At 41.1% G+C, this 16,676-nt stretch overlaps 1 protein-coding gene across 1 annotated transcript in view; it reads left to right on the top strand.

Moving 5' to 3' along the window:
• The window catches only part of rps6ka5 (ribosomal protein S6 kinase, polypeptide 5), a 31,158-nt gene that overhangs the window by 7,466 nt on the left and 7,016 nt on the right, over positions 1-16,676 (top strand). Inside the window, exons 10-15 of the mRNA XM_034111522.2 lie at positions 2,147-2,272; positions 3,444-3,577; positions 5,182-5,275; positions 6,532-6,702; positions 8,131-8,322; positions 15,296-15,455. Of these exons, the coding sequence (XP_033967413.1) occupies positions 2,147-2,272; positions 3,444-3,577; positions 5,182-5,275; positions 6,532-6,702; positions 8,131-8,322; positions 15,296-15,455 (877 nt within the window). The remainder of the gene's footprint in view (positions 1-2,146; positions 2,273-3,443; positions 3,578-5,181; positions 5,276-6,531; positions 6,703-8,130; positions 8,323-15,295; positions 15,456-16,676) is intronic.

The raw sequence follows: 16,676 nt of genomic DNA, 5'->3' as shown, positions 1-16,676 counted from the left end.
AATGTTGACACGGATGAAAAATTGCATTATACATTATCCACTTTTTGTCTGTGACTATATTTGACATACTCCAGCGCAATTGAAGTAATCAAGTGAAGTTTTGAATGTCCTCAAAAGGTTGCTGTAAGTCAACATGAGACTGTCTGTGTGCACTGGTATTCAAATTGACTAAAGAGGCTTTTATTGAGGTAATTGCTGCCATATGCAGCTCTTATTGAAGTAACAGATGTGAATGACTATTTTTGATGTAGCTTTGAACCATAATATGGCCCACAACTCTATGCCAGCTGATGGCTGTCTGATGTATTGCATGAAATTTCAACTCTGATTGCCTTCTGGATCCTTGAGCTGGGTAGATCAATAGATCCATTAACGGGCTTCTCTCGTGGAATAAAAGGTTACACTTTGAGAGCATCACCACGTCTGTCTCGGTTACGCCTTCAGTCTTTGATTGCCAACTTCATCTTGGCTTTTTTCGCACTCAGCTGCCATTCACATAGTCTGAAATTTTGTGGTCTTTATAATTTGCAAGCCTAGCAATCTCTCAGATAACGACAGCAATCCCAATTTTAAACTGTGCACTTGCTCCCCCACGGTGCCTCACAAAACAAAATTAAAATTGCATTAAGAGCGCCAAGATGTAATTTCACAGCAGAGCAATCAAATATTCAAGCCCGGCAATTTAGGGCATCTCATTCATTCACCACCCATCCTTCCGTCCATCTATTGCTGTCACTACATACCACACAGCTGTGAGTGTGTCGGGGGAAAGGGAGAGAGAGAGAGAGAGATTAATGCCAGCTAAAAGCTTTAGGCTCCCCACAGCTGGAATTAGGCAGGCAGCGCCTCCACAATGACAGCTCTGACAATAGGAACAGCTGGACAGCCGCTGCCACTCACTGTGGAGCGGACAGGCTGCTCCGACTTAAAGACTTGAGGAAAGATGCAAAAACTATTTTAAGTTTTACAGTAAATACGCAAATAAAAAAATACATAGTCTATACAGTAAGTAGTGTTTGATTTCCATAGTAAGTGTGATTTGAAATGTATTTCATATTCATTCTCATATCATTTTTTACCCAAGATCTTCCTCTATTTTTTGTAAAAAGAGAAAAAATGAAAAAATAAATTAGGTAAAAACTAAACACCAAAATATAGTTGATATTTTGTTCTACCTTGTCATTAGTGCTTTCACAGGGGGTCCGCGGGGTCTTAAAAAGTATTAAAAATTGATCAATCAATTTAGTGAAAATGAAGGCTATTAAAAAGTCTTAAACGGCAAAAAGTTATTTTCTCCAATGAGCGGGTATGTTAATAATAAAGTTGAGATATTTCTAAAACATTATTTGAACAGCAGGTATGTTCAAACACTATCTCCTAGTTAGGCATTTCTTGTGCCACACAAACTTTTTAGATCTTTAGGTCTGTTAACTGTCCTCTTCCAGGGGGTCCGCGGGGTCTTAAAAAGTATTAAAAGTTGATAAATCAATTTAGCGAAAATGAAGGCTATTAAAAAGTCTTAAACGGCATTCTCCAAGGTATTACATTTTGTAGCTTGTTTTCAATAAGTATATAAATGGTCCAAAGAGGTTGTGTTCTACAGTCTGCCTGAATGTAATCATTGCGTAGGTGTGTAGTGATTCTGTGGAGTTTATTTATGGCATCCCGTTGGATTGGACGTCATCTGAACAGGACATGGCGCGCTCACTGCTTGATAGCGCGAAGGTCTGTTTACGCTGGTTGTTAAACAACATTGTTATGGGGAAATGCAAGTCTGCGTCCAAATGGTTGGAAGATAAGGAGGAAGGACAATCAATACTGTATATAGTCAATGTGAGGTAAAGTGTGTCGCCAAGGTAACCGGTTAGAACTCAAAGTGGCGATGAGGTCTTAAAATGTTGGGAAAGGGTCTTTAAAAAGGTCTTAAAAGGTCTTACATCTGACTTCAGGATTCCTGCATACACCCTGTTTCATCATTTCAAGTAAAAATACTAATGAAAAGACTATAAATGTCTGTTATACATTAGATAAAGTTTAATTGGGCTCTTACTGAGGCTGCAGAACTGGGTGTACTTTTCTCTCTGTCCTTCTAGTCCTACCCTCACTTTACCATGTAAACACGTAGACTTCATGTGTTTCTGTGCAGGGCTACTCCTTCATGGCCCCCTCCATCCTGTTTAAGAGGAATGTGGTGATGGACGACCATCTCCAGCTGTGTGGGGGCTCCGAGAGGCCCCGCTCTGCCGCGGTGGCCCGCAGCGCCATGATGAAGGTGAGACGGATGGACTTGGATCCTCCAGCACAAACACACTTAGGCTAATGGCTGCTGTCACAGACACGTGAGATTTTTTTCCACCCCTATCTTCTCCATTTCACTCAAACTTGTGTTCCTCACAAACGTTTAGATTCAGCTGCCAGGCTTGATCCTGTTTATTTAATTCTGTTTATCAGTGAATACACTGCTGTATCTGTCCAGCGTAATGTTTTCCCAGAGGCAGCTGTGCGTTGTTGTTTTGTGGGCTCACTAGGTTTCAAGTGTTTTCATCAATGTTCTGAGTAACTGCTGCAAACTTTGTGACATTGGTGATGGGAACTACAATGAATCATTCTAATGATTGCAGTCCAGCCCCAAAAGGTGCAATGTTTAATGAATCAACAAAATGCTTGACATATCAAATAGAATTCCCATGACTTGCATGCAAGCTTGGTAATAGCCTACTCGTTGTTTGGTGCTTACTCACTTCAGAAAGGGGAAGTTTTAGACGAGCAGTCGGGCAACTGTATGCTTCCAACTCCATAAAGCCTCAGCTCACCGGCTCAACAGGATTTTGTGTGATTTTCTCTCTCAGGAACAGGAAGCCAGTCAACCGTTTCCTATCTTGATCTCTCATATTGTATCACAGATCTAGAAAATCTACATTTGCTACTTCCAGGTGTTTTGCAGATGCCTTTGAAAACATTGCACAACAAGAGAAATGCACTTGGTTCCTCATTGTTTTTCATGCGCATTTTATAATCACATAGAATACGCAATACTTGTGTCAGGCTGTTGTCACTGGTTATTGAATTAGGTTGCATATTTAATATAAATGCTGTAAATAAGACTCCTTAGACTTCAAGTTGAGAACGCAGGAGAGAGGACTTTTATGCCTCGGCCACATGAATTGTGTTTTTGTGGAGAACAAGACAACATGGGAACTCTAAAGAAGAAGTTCAAAGAACATGATCTGTTGTGTTTGGTCGCAGTAGTTACAGTATAAGAAAAGATCAGAAACAGCTGTCGAGCTTCAAAAATAGTCAAATAAACGGCAAATTAATTTGATCTGCACATGATCATAGGAAAAGCAGTGTACAAAACATTTATATAAATCAAACAGAAAGAACTTAGTCTCATGATATTTTTTTTATTTTATATATTTGACCAAATGTTTTCCGGTCTTCAGGACTCTCCTTTCTACATGAGCTATGAGATGGACCTGAAGGACAGCGCGTTGGGAGAGGGAAGCTTCTCCATCTGCAGGCGGTGCACACACAAGAAAACCGGGCTGAAATACGCAGTCAAGATTGTCAGCAAGAGGTACAAACTCGCATCCTGCTCTCCTCAGATGTGTCAACTCAGATGCTGTGTGATGTTTATGCTCGGCTCCCTCTTTCTCTCACTGCCAGAACTACTTTCTCAGCCAAATCATACACAAAACATAAACTATGTATGTTATCTTAAAACTAGGGCTGTCAAACGATTACAATTTTTAATCAGATTAATCACAGCTTAAACATTAATTAATCATGATTAATCACCATTCGAACTATGTCCAAAATATGCCATTTCTTTATGTATATTGGTGTGGGAATGGAAAGATAAATGAAAGAAGGCGGATATATACATTTAACATTGTTCTGTGTGTCAAAATGAAAGCCAGCCCACACACCTATCAATCATCAAACCGTGGGGTCTTATTTCATTACGTGTTGATTTCTATCAACACGTAATGTTGTATCGATGTATATAGAGATGTAGAAGACTATCGCAAAAGTATTCTCCGTCGGGACTTCCTGCAACAACACCACGCCGTTATCTTGATTCTGATTTGCCAGAAGAGATTATCAAAGATGTTCTATTGAGAAGACGATCACTATGTGACAAACATTTTCAAAACCGTTTCTAGTCTTCGGTATTTCCAGACGAGTGGCTACTGAAATCAATCTTACTAACTGCTGTCTGTGCAATTTACTCCGCGAGTTGGCGGACTTTATTTTGCTTACTTTAACATCATTTTTCATGGTGGGGCTAAGCCATTTCTTGGTATGGCTGTAGCCTACCCCAGCCATACCCTGGCGCTGCCACTGGTGGTATGGGGCGGGCCATTCTGCACATGCGTTAAATGCGTTAAATATTTTAACGCAATTAATTCAAAAAATTAATTACCGCCGTTAACGCGGTAATTTTGACAGCATTACTTAAAACCAATGAATACAAAAAAAATCAGAATTTGACTCAATTTCAACATGTATCAGATTTTATTTGCTCTATTACTCTGTTAAGGGTTGCCAGATGTGGGTTAATGAAATGTAATACATCTGTGCTCGCAAACAAACTGTTACAAAACAAGCTTTGATCGTGTGTGTGGACTGCAGTCCTACACACTCCTCCACTGAGTGTGTGGCACCAAATATTATAGCTATAATAAGAAGGCACAAACAAATAGGATGTTCCTGAAGACTTGTTCACACTTTTCTATCAGCACCCTATTGTTTCCTAACTATTTGTTAGTTTGTGCATGTCACGGTAAATAAAATCAGCTGAGCCAAACTGCACGTACGAGTTCAAATAAACCTTGTTTGCTACGTCTAGAGGAATATAAAAAGGGGCGATCCTCTGTGAATTATGGGATAACACTGGGCATTAGAGAATGACAACCTACTGTCAAAAGATTATATTTGACAAAGTAGAAAATGAATGGGTTATTCTGTCCCCTTTTTTTAAATCCTACTTTTGCACATTATTTTTACAGGCACACTTAATATAATAATAATGATCAAAACTGCAGAGTGGCTTGTGGCAATTGAAAAAAACCTATAAAAGGAAACAGAACTGGGCCACGTTCTCACTCTACTGCGTATGTGTGTATTTATGTTGTATTCTGTGACAGTTCTCTGGCTTCCTGCTTGTGTTTGCTGCAGGATGGAGGCGCAGACTCAGCGGGAAATAGCAGCCCTGAAGCTCTGCGACGGCCACCCTAACATTGTCAAGCTACATGAAATCTATCACGACCAGGTAATCTTAGCTGATACATTTACAGCCATGAATTCTGTTTTGCATGGCTCTCTGTGGAGCCCTTAATAAGTCCTGGAACTGGAACAAGGCAGATTAATAGGGAGGTCTATCTTTATCTCTCCTTTGTATTGTCCCATAAACATTTCCCCGTGTGCCCGATATTTCACACCAAACGTATTTATAAACTGCAGCTGGACAGTCCCCCATTCACGCCGCTGAATAGAATCAACCTAGATTTACTTGTGTTGCTAATCGAGCCGGACACTCCAACCAAACTAAGTGTGTTGCAAATGTAGCTCACCCGGGTTATTGGGAAGGTGGACCGTGTGGCTGACTGTGTACAGGTTCATTATCCCCGCTCCTTCAAACCCAGGAGCACCACTTTAGTCCTGATGAGCTCAGTGGGGTTATTACTGTACCTCGGAGGCCTGTGACCCAGATCAAAGCCTCGCCTCAACGCAGTCCTGCCTTTGTTCCCCAGACTGAGCGCTAATGAGAAACTCTGCCCCAACGCCCAGACACATTATTCCCTTCCCACTTTGTTTGGCTCCTTTCACTTTCACTCAATGCTATCGTTTGATTTCACCATCATGGCATCAAGGATGGGCTGTTTTTGCTTTATTTAGTATGCAACAAAAAGTTCTCATCCATCATTTCAAGATTTTGTTGTGCAGCAAGCTGTGAAAGCAAGATTGAAAATATATAAAAAAATAGTTAGGATGGTTTGTTCTACTTTAGACAGGGTTCTTACGGTCATTAAAAACCTGGAAAAGTCATGGAAATTGAAAATGCTAATTCCAGGCCCTGGAAAAGTTATGGAAAACAATATATTTCCCAAAGTTTTGGAAACATCATGGAAATTTGCATCAAATATAATTAATTTATATTTGATCTAATTGCCGAAATAGTAATACTATAATGATAATAAATACTGTATAGTAATGAAACATAAATGGCATTTAACTGACAAGGTATTTTGCTGGTGAGAGATTTTAGTTGCTTTAGCGTGTAGAAGCTAAGCCTACTATTTGATTTGTTTTAGATAGGCACAACATGTTTCATATGCAGACCTTATTTTCCTGTTCCATGTTAAAATAAACCATTTTCATTGGTACTGCTGAGAGAGTCATGGAAAATTAGGTAAAGGTCATTGAAAATCATTGGTGAAAAAGTGTATGAACCCTGTTTAGAGAATCTTCAAAAAATAAAGGTTGTACATTTAATTTCAATGTTTTGTGTGTGTGTTTTCTCTGCAGCTCCACACGTTCCTGGTTCTGGAGCTGCTGGGTGGAGGCGAGCTGCTGGAGAGGATCCGCAGGAAGCAACATTTCAGCGAGACAGAGGCGAGCCGCATCATGAGGAAACTGGTGTCTGCCGCCAGTCACATGCACGACGTAGGAGTGGTGCACAGGGACCTCAAACCGGAGGTATTGGATCAGTGTTTTTCCAGCCACTTTTATAAATTCTCTCCATTCTCTAATCGCATTTCTGTGTTTAACTAACTTTTTGTATGTGTCTCTGGCTTTTTTTTTTTTTAAACAAAAACAAATTATACACATCTTCCCATTAAATGAATTGATGTAATAATTTGTGCTCTATAGCCGCTTTCACACTAAGTACTTTGCCGTACTTAGTTCCCAGCACTTAGTTCCCAGCACTTAGTTCCCAGCACTTGGTACCCCCATGGAACTAAAGAGCCGATCGCGTTCACACCGGAATAAGTCCCTGAGGGAGGATTAGGCCGCTGACGTCACTTCTTCTTCTTCTGCTTTGGGTTTACTGGCAGGCCGCAAACCACTTCACGGCGTATACTGCCGCCCAAAGTCCCCGGCCGGAAGTCCCCGGAATTGGGGACTGGCTTCAGTAGAAGCTGCTGGGACTCCCAGCAGCTTCTACTGAAGCCTTCCGAGTAAATCGCCAGAACACCGACACCTCCTCATCTCCCCCGCTCCCATGTTTTCTTTTGTGTTGCCATAAGTTATTCTCTCTCCGTTGGTGCGCGGGGCTAATGCTAATAATGCTAATGCCAGCAAATACAATGGCGGCTTCAAAAAACTTTTCCGAGTTTTACGGGGCGTGCTTTGCAATCCGCCCAGCCAATCAGAAATTGGAAATTTTTTCTCCCCAGGATAGTACCACCTCTCTAGCAGGGACTGAAAAGGGGGGAAAAGTTCTCATGAACCAAGTTCTCTTTTTGGTGTGAACGCAAAATCCCAGGAACTATCGGAACTAAAAGGGAAAAGTACTCTGGTGTGAAAGCGCCTATTGGTTATCCATTTGTAATCCCCCCCCCCCCCCCCCAAACACATTCACTCTCAGCCATTAGACTACACTCACCCAGTGGCTGGTGGTGGAATGCATCTTTTACAAGAGTTGGTTGGCAAATGTGGTAATTAAGAAGATTCTGATTGGTCGGGAACATATGGGAGCCATGTTTTGGCTGTATCTCTGCTCCATATGACGATTTAGATACATTTGCCCCAGAATAATTCAATAGAAGTTAAATTCCCCATTTGTTTGGCCTCCACTGTGGCCTGTAGCTTGATCACTGACTGCTAATTTCCAATCCAAAATAGTTTTCAGTTTGAGCACAGTCTGTGTTCTTGTGATGAATACAGACACCCTGGATCATAAGCTTTTAAAACAGAATAACTGTGTTTTTCTGAACTTTGTTTCATCTGTCGTATTGTCATTATGACTCTGCAATCTTCCACCGAACAAGAGTACAATTGTTTGACCCTAACGTGTGCCTGGTCAGACAAGTCTTGATGTCCAATTCAGTAAACTCTCGAGTGGGCCAGTTTTTGCTGAGCAGAAAGAAATGATTGCTGTCCGTGTCTCCAATTGCTTCATAGAACCTGCTCTTCACAGACGAGAGTGAGAACTCCGAGATAAAAATCATAGACTTTGGTTTCGCTCGCCTCAAACCGCCAGACAATCAGCTCCTGAAGACGCCCTGCTTCACCCTGCACTACGCCGCGCCTGAGATCCTCAAGTACGACGGCTACGACGAGTCATGTGACCTGTGGAGTCTGGGGGTCATTCTGGTGAGTGCTGGGGGACATCAGAGCGGCTCAGGTTCAAACTAAATACGAATGATTATTCAACTCTGCATTATCCTGAGGCCAAGTCTAAGCCAGTATTGCAATATCAGTTTTTTTTATGAATCAAATATCATGCCATTGTTGGACACAGTTTTTAAAGACTGAGATTATGTGCTTGTCTTTTTTTTTCTTATATTGGGTAACCTGAGAACTTGTGGCTCATACTATGAAATTAGGGTGAAAGAAAAACAAAAAGAAAGGTTTCTTGGAGGAACTGATGGAAATTGGTGTAAAATTATAAATAAGTTTCAACACATGCGCTATCTTTGGCATTACTGTAAATCTTTATTGGACCTAGGATGCTATGTCAGGGCGTGACTTTGTCAGGGCGTGACTTTGTCAGGGCGTCACTATGTCAGGGCGTCACTATGTCAGGGCGTCACGATGTTAAGGCGTCACTATGTTAGGGCGTCACTATGTTAGGGCGTCACTATGTCAGGGCGTCACTTTGTTAGGGCGTCACTATGTTAGGGCGTCACTTTGGGATCTTTTTTTTCTCATGGTCAGTTTTATTAAAGTGACATAATGAATACTGGCCTAATGGAAGAAATTCTTTACATTTAATTAAAGTAAATATTCAATAATGGCAGCATTTATCGTCACTGTTGATGGTTCGCTTGAAAAACGTATATCCATATCCTAAACATTTACATGAAAGGATTGGATTTAACTTTTTAAATCGCAGTGTTTTTGAATTTATAATAAACATGATATAAATAATGTATAATTCAAGCAAAGAATGTTTACATTTTGCCATTTAATATTTGATATAATGAGGCTAAAATCTGCAGTGGCTCAGTCAGTAGGGGCTTGGACTGTGAGCCGTAGGGTCGCCGGTTCAAGTCCCCGACCAGATCAGACCATATGGAGTGTGGGCTGCTACTTGGAGAGGTCCCAGTTCACCTCCTGCCCCACCGGACACCCCCCCCACTCCCATTGCTTGTTGTTCATGTTATCCAATAAATGGAGAAAACATTTGCTGCTGGCCATTCTGAAGCAATCAGCTGTTTTTCTTACTGATTTTGGTGTGCACATGTACAAATTAGGGCTGCTCAATTAATCGTATTTTAATCGCAATTTACGATTATGGCTTGCAACGATTACAAAAACAACGTAATCGAAAAATAACGTTTTTTTTTTTTATTATTATTTTTTTTTTTGGTTTTTCAGTTGAATTATACTTAAAGTTCAGAGTAGTCAACTGTTAAAAACATACTGTTAAAAAAAAAAATATTGACCCAAATAATCGAGGTTATGATTTTTGCCATAATCGAGCAGCCCTAGTTCAAATGCCAACACACTCTCACTCCCTAAGCGTCCAGGAGCGTTTGGTCAGTGTCCGTGGCATGCAGTTGTGACGCTCCTAGGCTCCTTCAGCGTCATAACGGGACGCAAATAGCTTTCAACTGATTGCAATGTATTCCCATCTGCGGCGGGATTTGACGCTCATGGAAGCACGGCATTCGTTTGTGTCGGCTGCCCTTAAAGGCAATGTGAGCGTCCATTCCCATTGGATAACGGAGAATTGTACACCCGGAAGTAAGTATTCCTCTTACTGTCGATTGATTTTACAGTGATATCTGCACTACTCATCGACTAAAAAACACCAGATTATCCTTGTTAATTACACAACATTGATTGGTTTAAATTGTGTGCAATGCTTTTGTATTTTTCCCCTTCGATTCGGAGAAACAATATTTTTTCGGAGTAAAGGATGGCAGAAGACACTACACTACCCAGAATCCCCAGCTATCGTTTGGACTACACCATGTGCTCTGTTTGACAAACCCCGTGATAGTCCTCAAGCTCTGTGATTGGAGAGTGTGCTCCGAGGGTTAAGCCGATTCTGAACAGCACTTGAAATTGATTTGAACGGGTTCACCGCGCCCCCCCCCCTCCCCCACCCCGTCCCCAGAACTACACATGCTGGCTATTCTGTTTCGCAACATGTTCTCTATCTATGGAACGTCTCTACTGGGAGTTGTAGTTTTAAAAGACGTTTTCGTATTTCCCATAATAAGAAGTTGCCAGTATTAAACTGTGTACATCCCTGGAGGTTTAGGGGACAGGAAACACTCAAATTTAAAACATATAATTAATAAATGGGTGAAAATAGCTTGTGCCCATAATGGGCAGCATTAATATATACACCCACACGCCAGCTAAGGTCAGAAGAGCTTTATTTAACAGCTGGTCTTATGTTTGTGACCCCTGTGATAACATTACATTATATTACATTAATTGATAAGCCTGAAACATGCACTTGTCAAGGTTCAGAGGCACATTTTGCAAATATGGCAGTAGCCATCGATCATCTTAAGATAAGATATACTTTATTGATCCCAAGTTGGAACATTTGCGTTACATCAGCATGTGTAACAGTTGTAAATATGCAGTGGTGTTTATTTTTAAATCATTTAGTATAATCACACAAATTCTGTGTTTTATATTTAACAATTCTGTGTTCTTTATTTATTGATTGTTCAATACCTGACAAGGCCGGAGATGAAATATCTACATACATCTTATAAGAGTATAATACATTATGTATAATATCAGTTAAAATAAGTGCTTCAACATAGTTAACATTGCTGGAGGTATGCACAAATATTGATAGATGTCTTGTAATGCACTGTTGAGGAACCTGCGACCCAAGTTTTTCATTCAGTGCAGAACTACACCATAGTTGTGTAGGCCTATATGATATGTCAATAAACCTTAGGAAATCTTGAAAGCGATGTGCAAAATAGTCATTATATACAGTCTTTAATTAACTATTAGTAGAGAATAACGAGTAATGAATATACTTTATAGGGATCCTATTAATATCTAATAATAAAAATAATGAAATTCAATAACATGCTTTAACCACTAGGTGTCCCTTTTAATCAGCTGTGCACTTTTATGGTGTAAATACAGCCTATCTACCAATTGGATCAAATATAAAAGTGAGCCGAATTAGTGTTGATACTGCAAGGAGACGTATTGTGTGAAAATAAATGTAAGATGTTGTTTAATGGCTGATATATTTATGATCCACGTCACGTTTTCAGTTCCTCATGTTTGTCTTCTCATCAGGGCTATAAATACAGAACTACGGCAGATATGTAATATTTAATGCAGCCGAACCGTGTATTACAATGCCGTTATGTGATGACTTTCAAAGAGAAACGCAAGCACACTCGGAATAAGGTATTTTATTTTTTTTAAATGTTTTCGGTCTGTTTCCGGTATTTGTTAATGACGATGTGCTCTGACATGTGAGACTGGAATTGCACAAGAGAAAATAACGTAGGCTATCTTTAGATGCGGATTTTGTTAAACTAATATGTTTGCGCTGTAGACCAACACTATACATTGACGGGGAAGGGGGTAGCAATAAAGATAACACCATTAAACAGTTAAACAACATAACAGAAATAATATCGATAGCAGCGTCCCTAGCAACCACCTTGGTAACAATGAAAACGTCGCGATTTCCTGAAGTAATCTTCGTAATAACTAGCAAACTAAAGATCATGTACATCCACTGCACACATAATCTGAAATAACAACTCATATTTCTCGCATCAAATGACATCAAAACGCATTTTAATGGCCAAACTAACTTTAAAATAGGCATTTTCCACCGAGAATAAAACGAAGTTCGGCCATGTTTTCTTTTTCTGCAGGGAGACATTTGAAGATCACGTGACATAGACGCCAGCCATTGGAATGAATGGTGAAAAAAAACGGGGTTTGTCAAACAGAGCACATGGTGTAGTCCAAACGATAGCTGGGGATTCTGGGTAGTGTAGTGTCTTCTGCCATCCTTTACTCAGAAAAAATATGTGTTTCTCCGAAACGAAGGGGAAAAATACAAAAACATTGCACACAATTTAAACCAATCAATGTTGTGTAATTAACAAGGATAATCTGGTGTTTTTTAGTCGATGAGTAGTGCAGATATCACTGTAAAATCAATCGACAGTAAGAGGAATACTTACTTCCGGGTGTACAATTCTCCATTATCCAATGGGAATGGACGCTCACATTGCCTTTTAGGGCAGCCGACACAAACGAATGCCGTGCTTCCATGAGCGTCAAATCCCGCCGCAGATGGGAATACATTGCAATCAGTTGAAAGCTATGTGCGTCCCGTTATGACGCTGAAGGAGCCTAGGAGCTTCACAACTGGACGCCACGGACACTGACCAAACGTCGCTCCTGGACGCTTAGGGAGTGAGAGTGTGTTGCAAATGCATGTGTGTGCGTGTTCTCTTTAATCTCATTTGCACGATATTCATCTCCCGCTCGTGTTCAGCACTACAACCTCCAGCATCCTGTGGTGAGCTGACACACTTTAACGCTCACCACGACAATGAAGAGAGCAAGCGGTACCGGCTCTCAGGCCGCACTAATACGAGACGCTTTTCCCCGGTAGCGGAAATGTCATCCTAATTCAAGCTATTTCTGTGTAGAGGAGGACAATTAAAAGGAGAGTTAGGGATGAGAAACAGAGCGAGGAAGGGTGAAGAGAGAGAAGAGAGAGATTTCTGTATTTGGCCACTCATCCGTTCTGAGTCCAGGCTCTCTGTAGAGTGTTGCTTCACACAGATGCCCCCTGGGGGGAAATGGGAGTATTGTGTGTCTGAAGATTTGATGAAATGTCTCCTGACAAGCTGTGTGCACAATGCCCTGAAAGCAAAATGAGCAGACACAGAAATGGAGAGAGGGGAAGAGAGAGGGAGAAATCCTCCACTGCTAAAAGGGCTGTTCCCAACTACAGTCACCCTAATGAGAAATCTGAGGGTGAATATAAGCAGGCCAAGGTGGGAGGATACTTTTAATCCAGCTGAGCACACTGCGCTGTTTATTGCTGGGTAAACAACACGCAGCATGACAGTGGAATAATGCGGACGGTCGTAATCGGTCAAGAGCTCTTTTTTTTTGGATGCTTTTATTTTTTTTTTACCATCGAAGAGGTGAGGACTGTGAAAATACAGCACAATCGGTAAAAATGTGCGGTTCCCAATACATATTATAAAAGGTCATACAAAAAAAGCAATTTTTAAGATCCTAGACTTTTATAAAAATCCCATTTTTCCCAATATCTATCCCCCTTCTGCTTTTGAGTCGAAGGGAAAAAGTTATTTTCTCCAATGAGCGGGTATGTTAATAATAAAGTTGAGATATTTCTAAAACATTATTTGAACAGCAGGTATGTTCAAACACTATCTCCTAGTTAGGCATTTCTTGTGCCACGCAAACTTTTTAGATCTTTAGGTCTGTTAACTGTCCTCTTGCAGGGGGTCCGCGGGGTCTTAAAAAGTATTAAAAGTTGATAAATCAATTTAGCGAAAATGAAGGCTATCAAAAAGTATTAAACGGCATTTTCCAAGGTATTACATTTTGTAGCTTGTTTTCAATAAGTATATAAATGGTCCAAAGAGGTTGTATTCTACAGTCTGCCTGAATGTAATCATTGCGTAGGTGTGTAGTGTGATTCTGTGTAGTTTATTTATGGCATCCCGTTGGATCAGAACAGGACATCGCACGCTCACTGCTTGATAGCCCGCGAATAATAATAATAATAATAATAAATGATATTTATATAGCGCCTTTCAAGGGACCCAAGGTCGTTGTACATGGTGGACAAACAAAACAAACAGACAATCAACGGGCAAACCAAAGAAATAAATAAAGGAAACCGGGGGACCAGAAAAGGGCTAGGGCCAGGGTGAACAGGTGTGTTTTTAGTGATGATTTGAAGTTGTCCAGGGAGGCAGCATTACGGATCTCGGCAGGAAGTGCATTCCAGAGGGTGGGGGCCGCAACACTGAACGCCCTGTCACCAACAGTTTGGAGGCGAGAGTGGGGGATGGAGAGCAGGCCCGTGTCTGAGGACCGCAGACTCCGAGAAGGGGTGTAGGGATGGAGGAGGTCCGATAAGTACTGGGGGGCGAGGGAATGGAGGGACTTGTACGTGAGGATGAGTGTTTTGTATTGAATCCGGGACTTGACCGGCAGCCAATGTAGGTGGATGAGGGTGGGGGTGATATGGTGCCATGGCTTGGTGTGGGTGAGAAGCCTGACGGCAGAGTTCTGGACGTATTGGAGCCTATCCAGGGTTTTGCTGGGAACCCCGGACAGGACTCCATTGCAATAGTCCAGACGGGATGTAATGAAGGCGTGTACAAGGGTTTCTGCCACAGAGTCAGAGAGTGAAGGCCGGATTCTGGCAATGTTTTTTAGGTGGTAGAAGGCGGATTTGGTGACAGATTTGATGTGCGCCTGGAAAGAGAGGGTGGTGTCCAGGATGATTCCCAGGTTGCGGACTTCAGTGGACGGGGAGATGGAGCAGCCGTCAATGGAGAGAAGCAGGTCTCCAACCTTCTGGAGCTGCGTCTTGGGAGCCACAATCATGAGCTCTGTTTTATTGCTGTTGATTTTGAGCAGGTTTGATGACATCCAGTTTTTTATGTCCTGTAGGCAGTTGACAAGGGATTGAGGGGGGAGCTGAGTGGACAGTTTGGTGGAGAGATAGAGCTGTGTGTCATCAGCATAAGAGTGAAAGCTGAGACTATGTTGGCGGATGATTTGACCAAGTAGGAGCATGTAGATATTGAATAGGAGGGGTCCAAGCACAGAGCCTTGAGGTACACCTTGGTTGGGAAGGTCCGTTTACGCCGGTTGCTAACCAACATCGTTATGGGGAAATGCAAGTTTGCGTCCAAATGGTTGGAAGATAAGGAGGAAGGACAATCAATATTGTATATAGTCAATGTGAGGTAAAGTGTGTCGCCAATGTAACCGGTTAAAACTCCAAGTGGCGATGAGGTCTTAAAATGTATGGAAAGGGTCTTAAAAAAGGTCTTATATTTCTTCTGGATTTCTGCATATACCCTGTTCTGACTGTTGTTCCCTCTGTCTGCAGTACACCATGCTGTCCGGCCAGGTGCCTTTCCAGTGTCAGGAGAAGAGCCTGACCCACACCAGTGCTGAGGAGATCATGAAGAAAATCAAACTGGGAGACTTCTCCTTCGAAGGCGAGGCCTGGAGGAATGTGTCCCAGCAGGCCAAGGACCTGATCCAAGGTGAGGAGGACACCGGGGGCTTGATCGTAAATCCAATGTGTCGACATATGCAAGAAGTTTATTTTCATAAAACGAGAGCTCAGATGTTATGTCACCTTGAGACTGTGGATTAAATCACATATTTTTGTGATTTTAATCCAGTTTTAAGAAAATAAAAATTGTAACGCATGTGAAATCAACCACCATTTATAAAAACAGTGCAATTGATGATGATGCTGAAAAATTGATTATAAGATTACATTTAAAAATATAATAATAGTTTAAATAAGAATTCTAGAATGTTCAGTATAAATAAATGCAAAACTGACTTAACCAGATGGTTGAGTTATTGCTCAAAATATTGTACTGTGAAGTAAATATTTTACAGTTGAAGATACATAAATGAAATGTAGGGTTTAGCTGCTGAAGTTTTAGTGACAAGATGTTAAGGTTTCAGAAGAAAGAAAATGTAATGTAAAAATACAGAAATAGTGTAAATTAAAAATAATTAGGACAACATAGGAATATGCCTGATGCCCTTTCCCCTATTTACACAATACAACACAGTTCAGATGTGATCTCACTTGTTACAAAGACTAAAATATACAGTGTGTGGTGGTTTCATATCATTTCTAATGGAAGATAAATGCTTCCTTTACTCAAATTCTACATGTGAATTAGGGCTGCAACAACTAATCGACTTAATCGATTAAAATCTAATAAAAAACTAATTCAGTCGTCGATTCGTTGGTGACGTCATCACGTGTGTTTTACGCGCCGTTAAGCTCCAACGTTATCGGTCTTTTTATCGGTACTGGAGACATTTACAAAATATATGTCATGTATTATTGCTACAAAAACATTATATCACAGTCTTAGTGTCGCCAACTCGTTTCTAATATGCAAAAAGACAAAAATATGCGTCTGGTGTATTTTAGATCTTTCCAATCCAGACGAGATCTCTCTCTCCCGTCTGTGTGCGAGGGGGCGCGGCAGTTTACACGCACGCGGCTGCTACATGGAGCAACACTGCGGAGATGGCGGAGAGAACGCGCTCCAAAGTGTGGTTAAATGTTACCCGTCTTGAGGTGGACAATGCTCGTTGCCAAAAGTGCAACATCTAAAAGTTGATGGCTAAATAAGAGCGTTTGACAAATTGTGCAAATAATCTGAATAGTCGATTAATCGTTTAATTAATCTATAGATTAATCGATTATCAAATTAGTCGTTTGTTGCAGCCCT

Source organism: Pseudochaenichthys georgianus, chromosome 22 (genome assembly GCF_902827115.2).
Source record: "Pseudochaenichthys georgianus chromosome 22, fPseGeo1.2, whole genome shotgun sequence".
Taxonomy (NCBI): Eukaryota; Metazoa; Chordata; class Actinopteri; order Perciformes; family Channichthyidae; genus Pseudochaenichthys; species Pseudochaenichthys georgianus.
The sequence above is the reverse complement of the archived record's forward strand: the minus strand, read 5'-3'. Positions and strand labels throughout refer to the sequence as shown.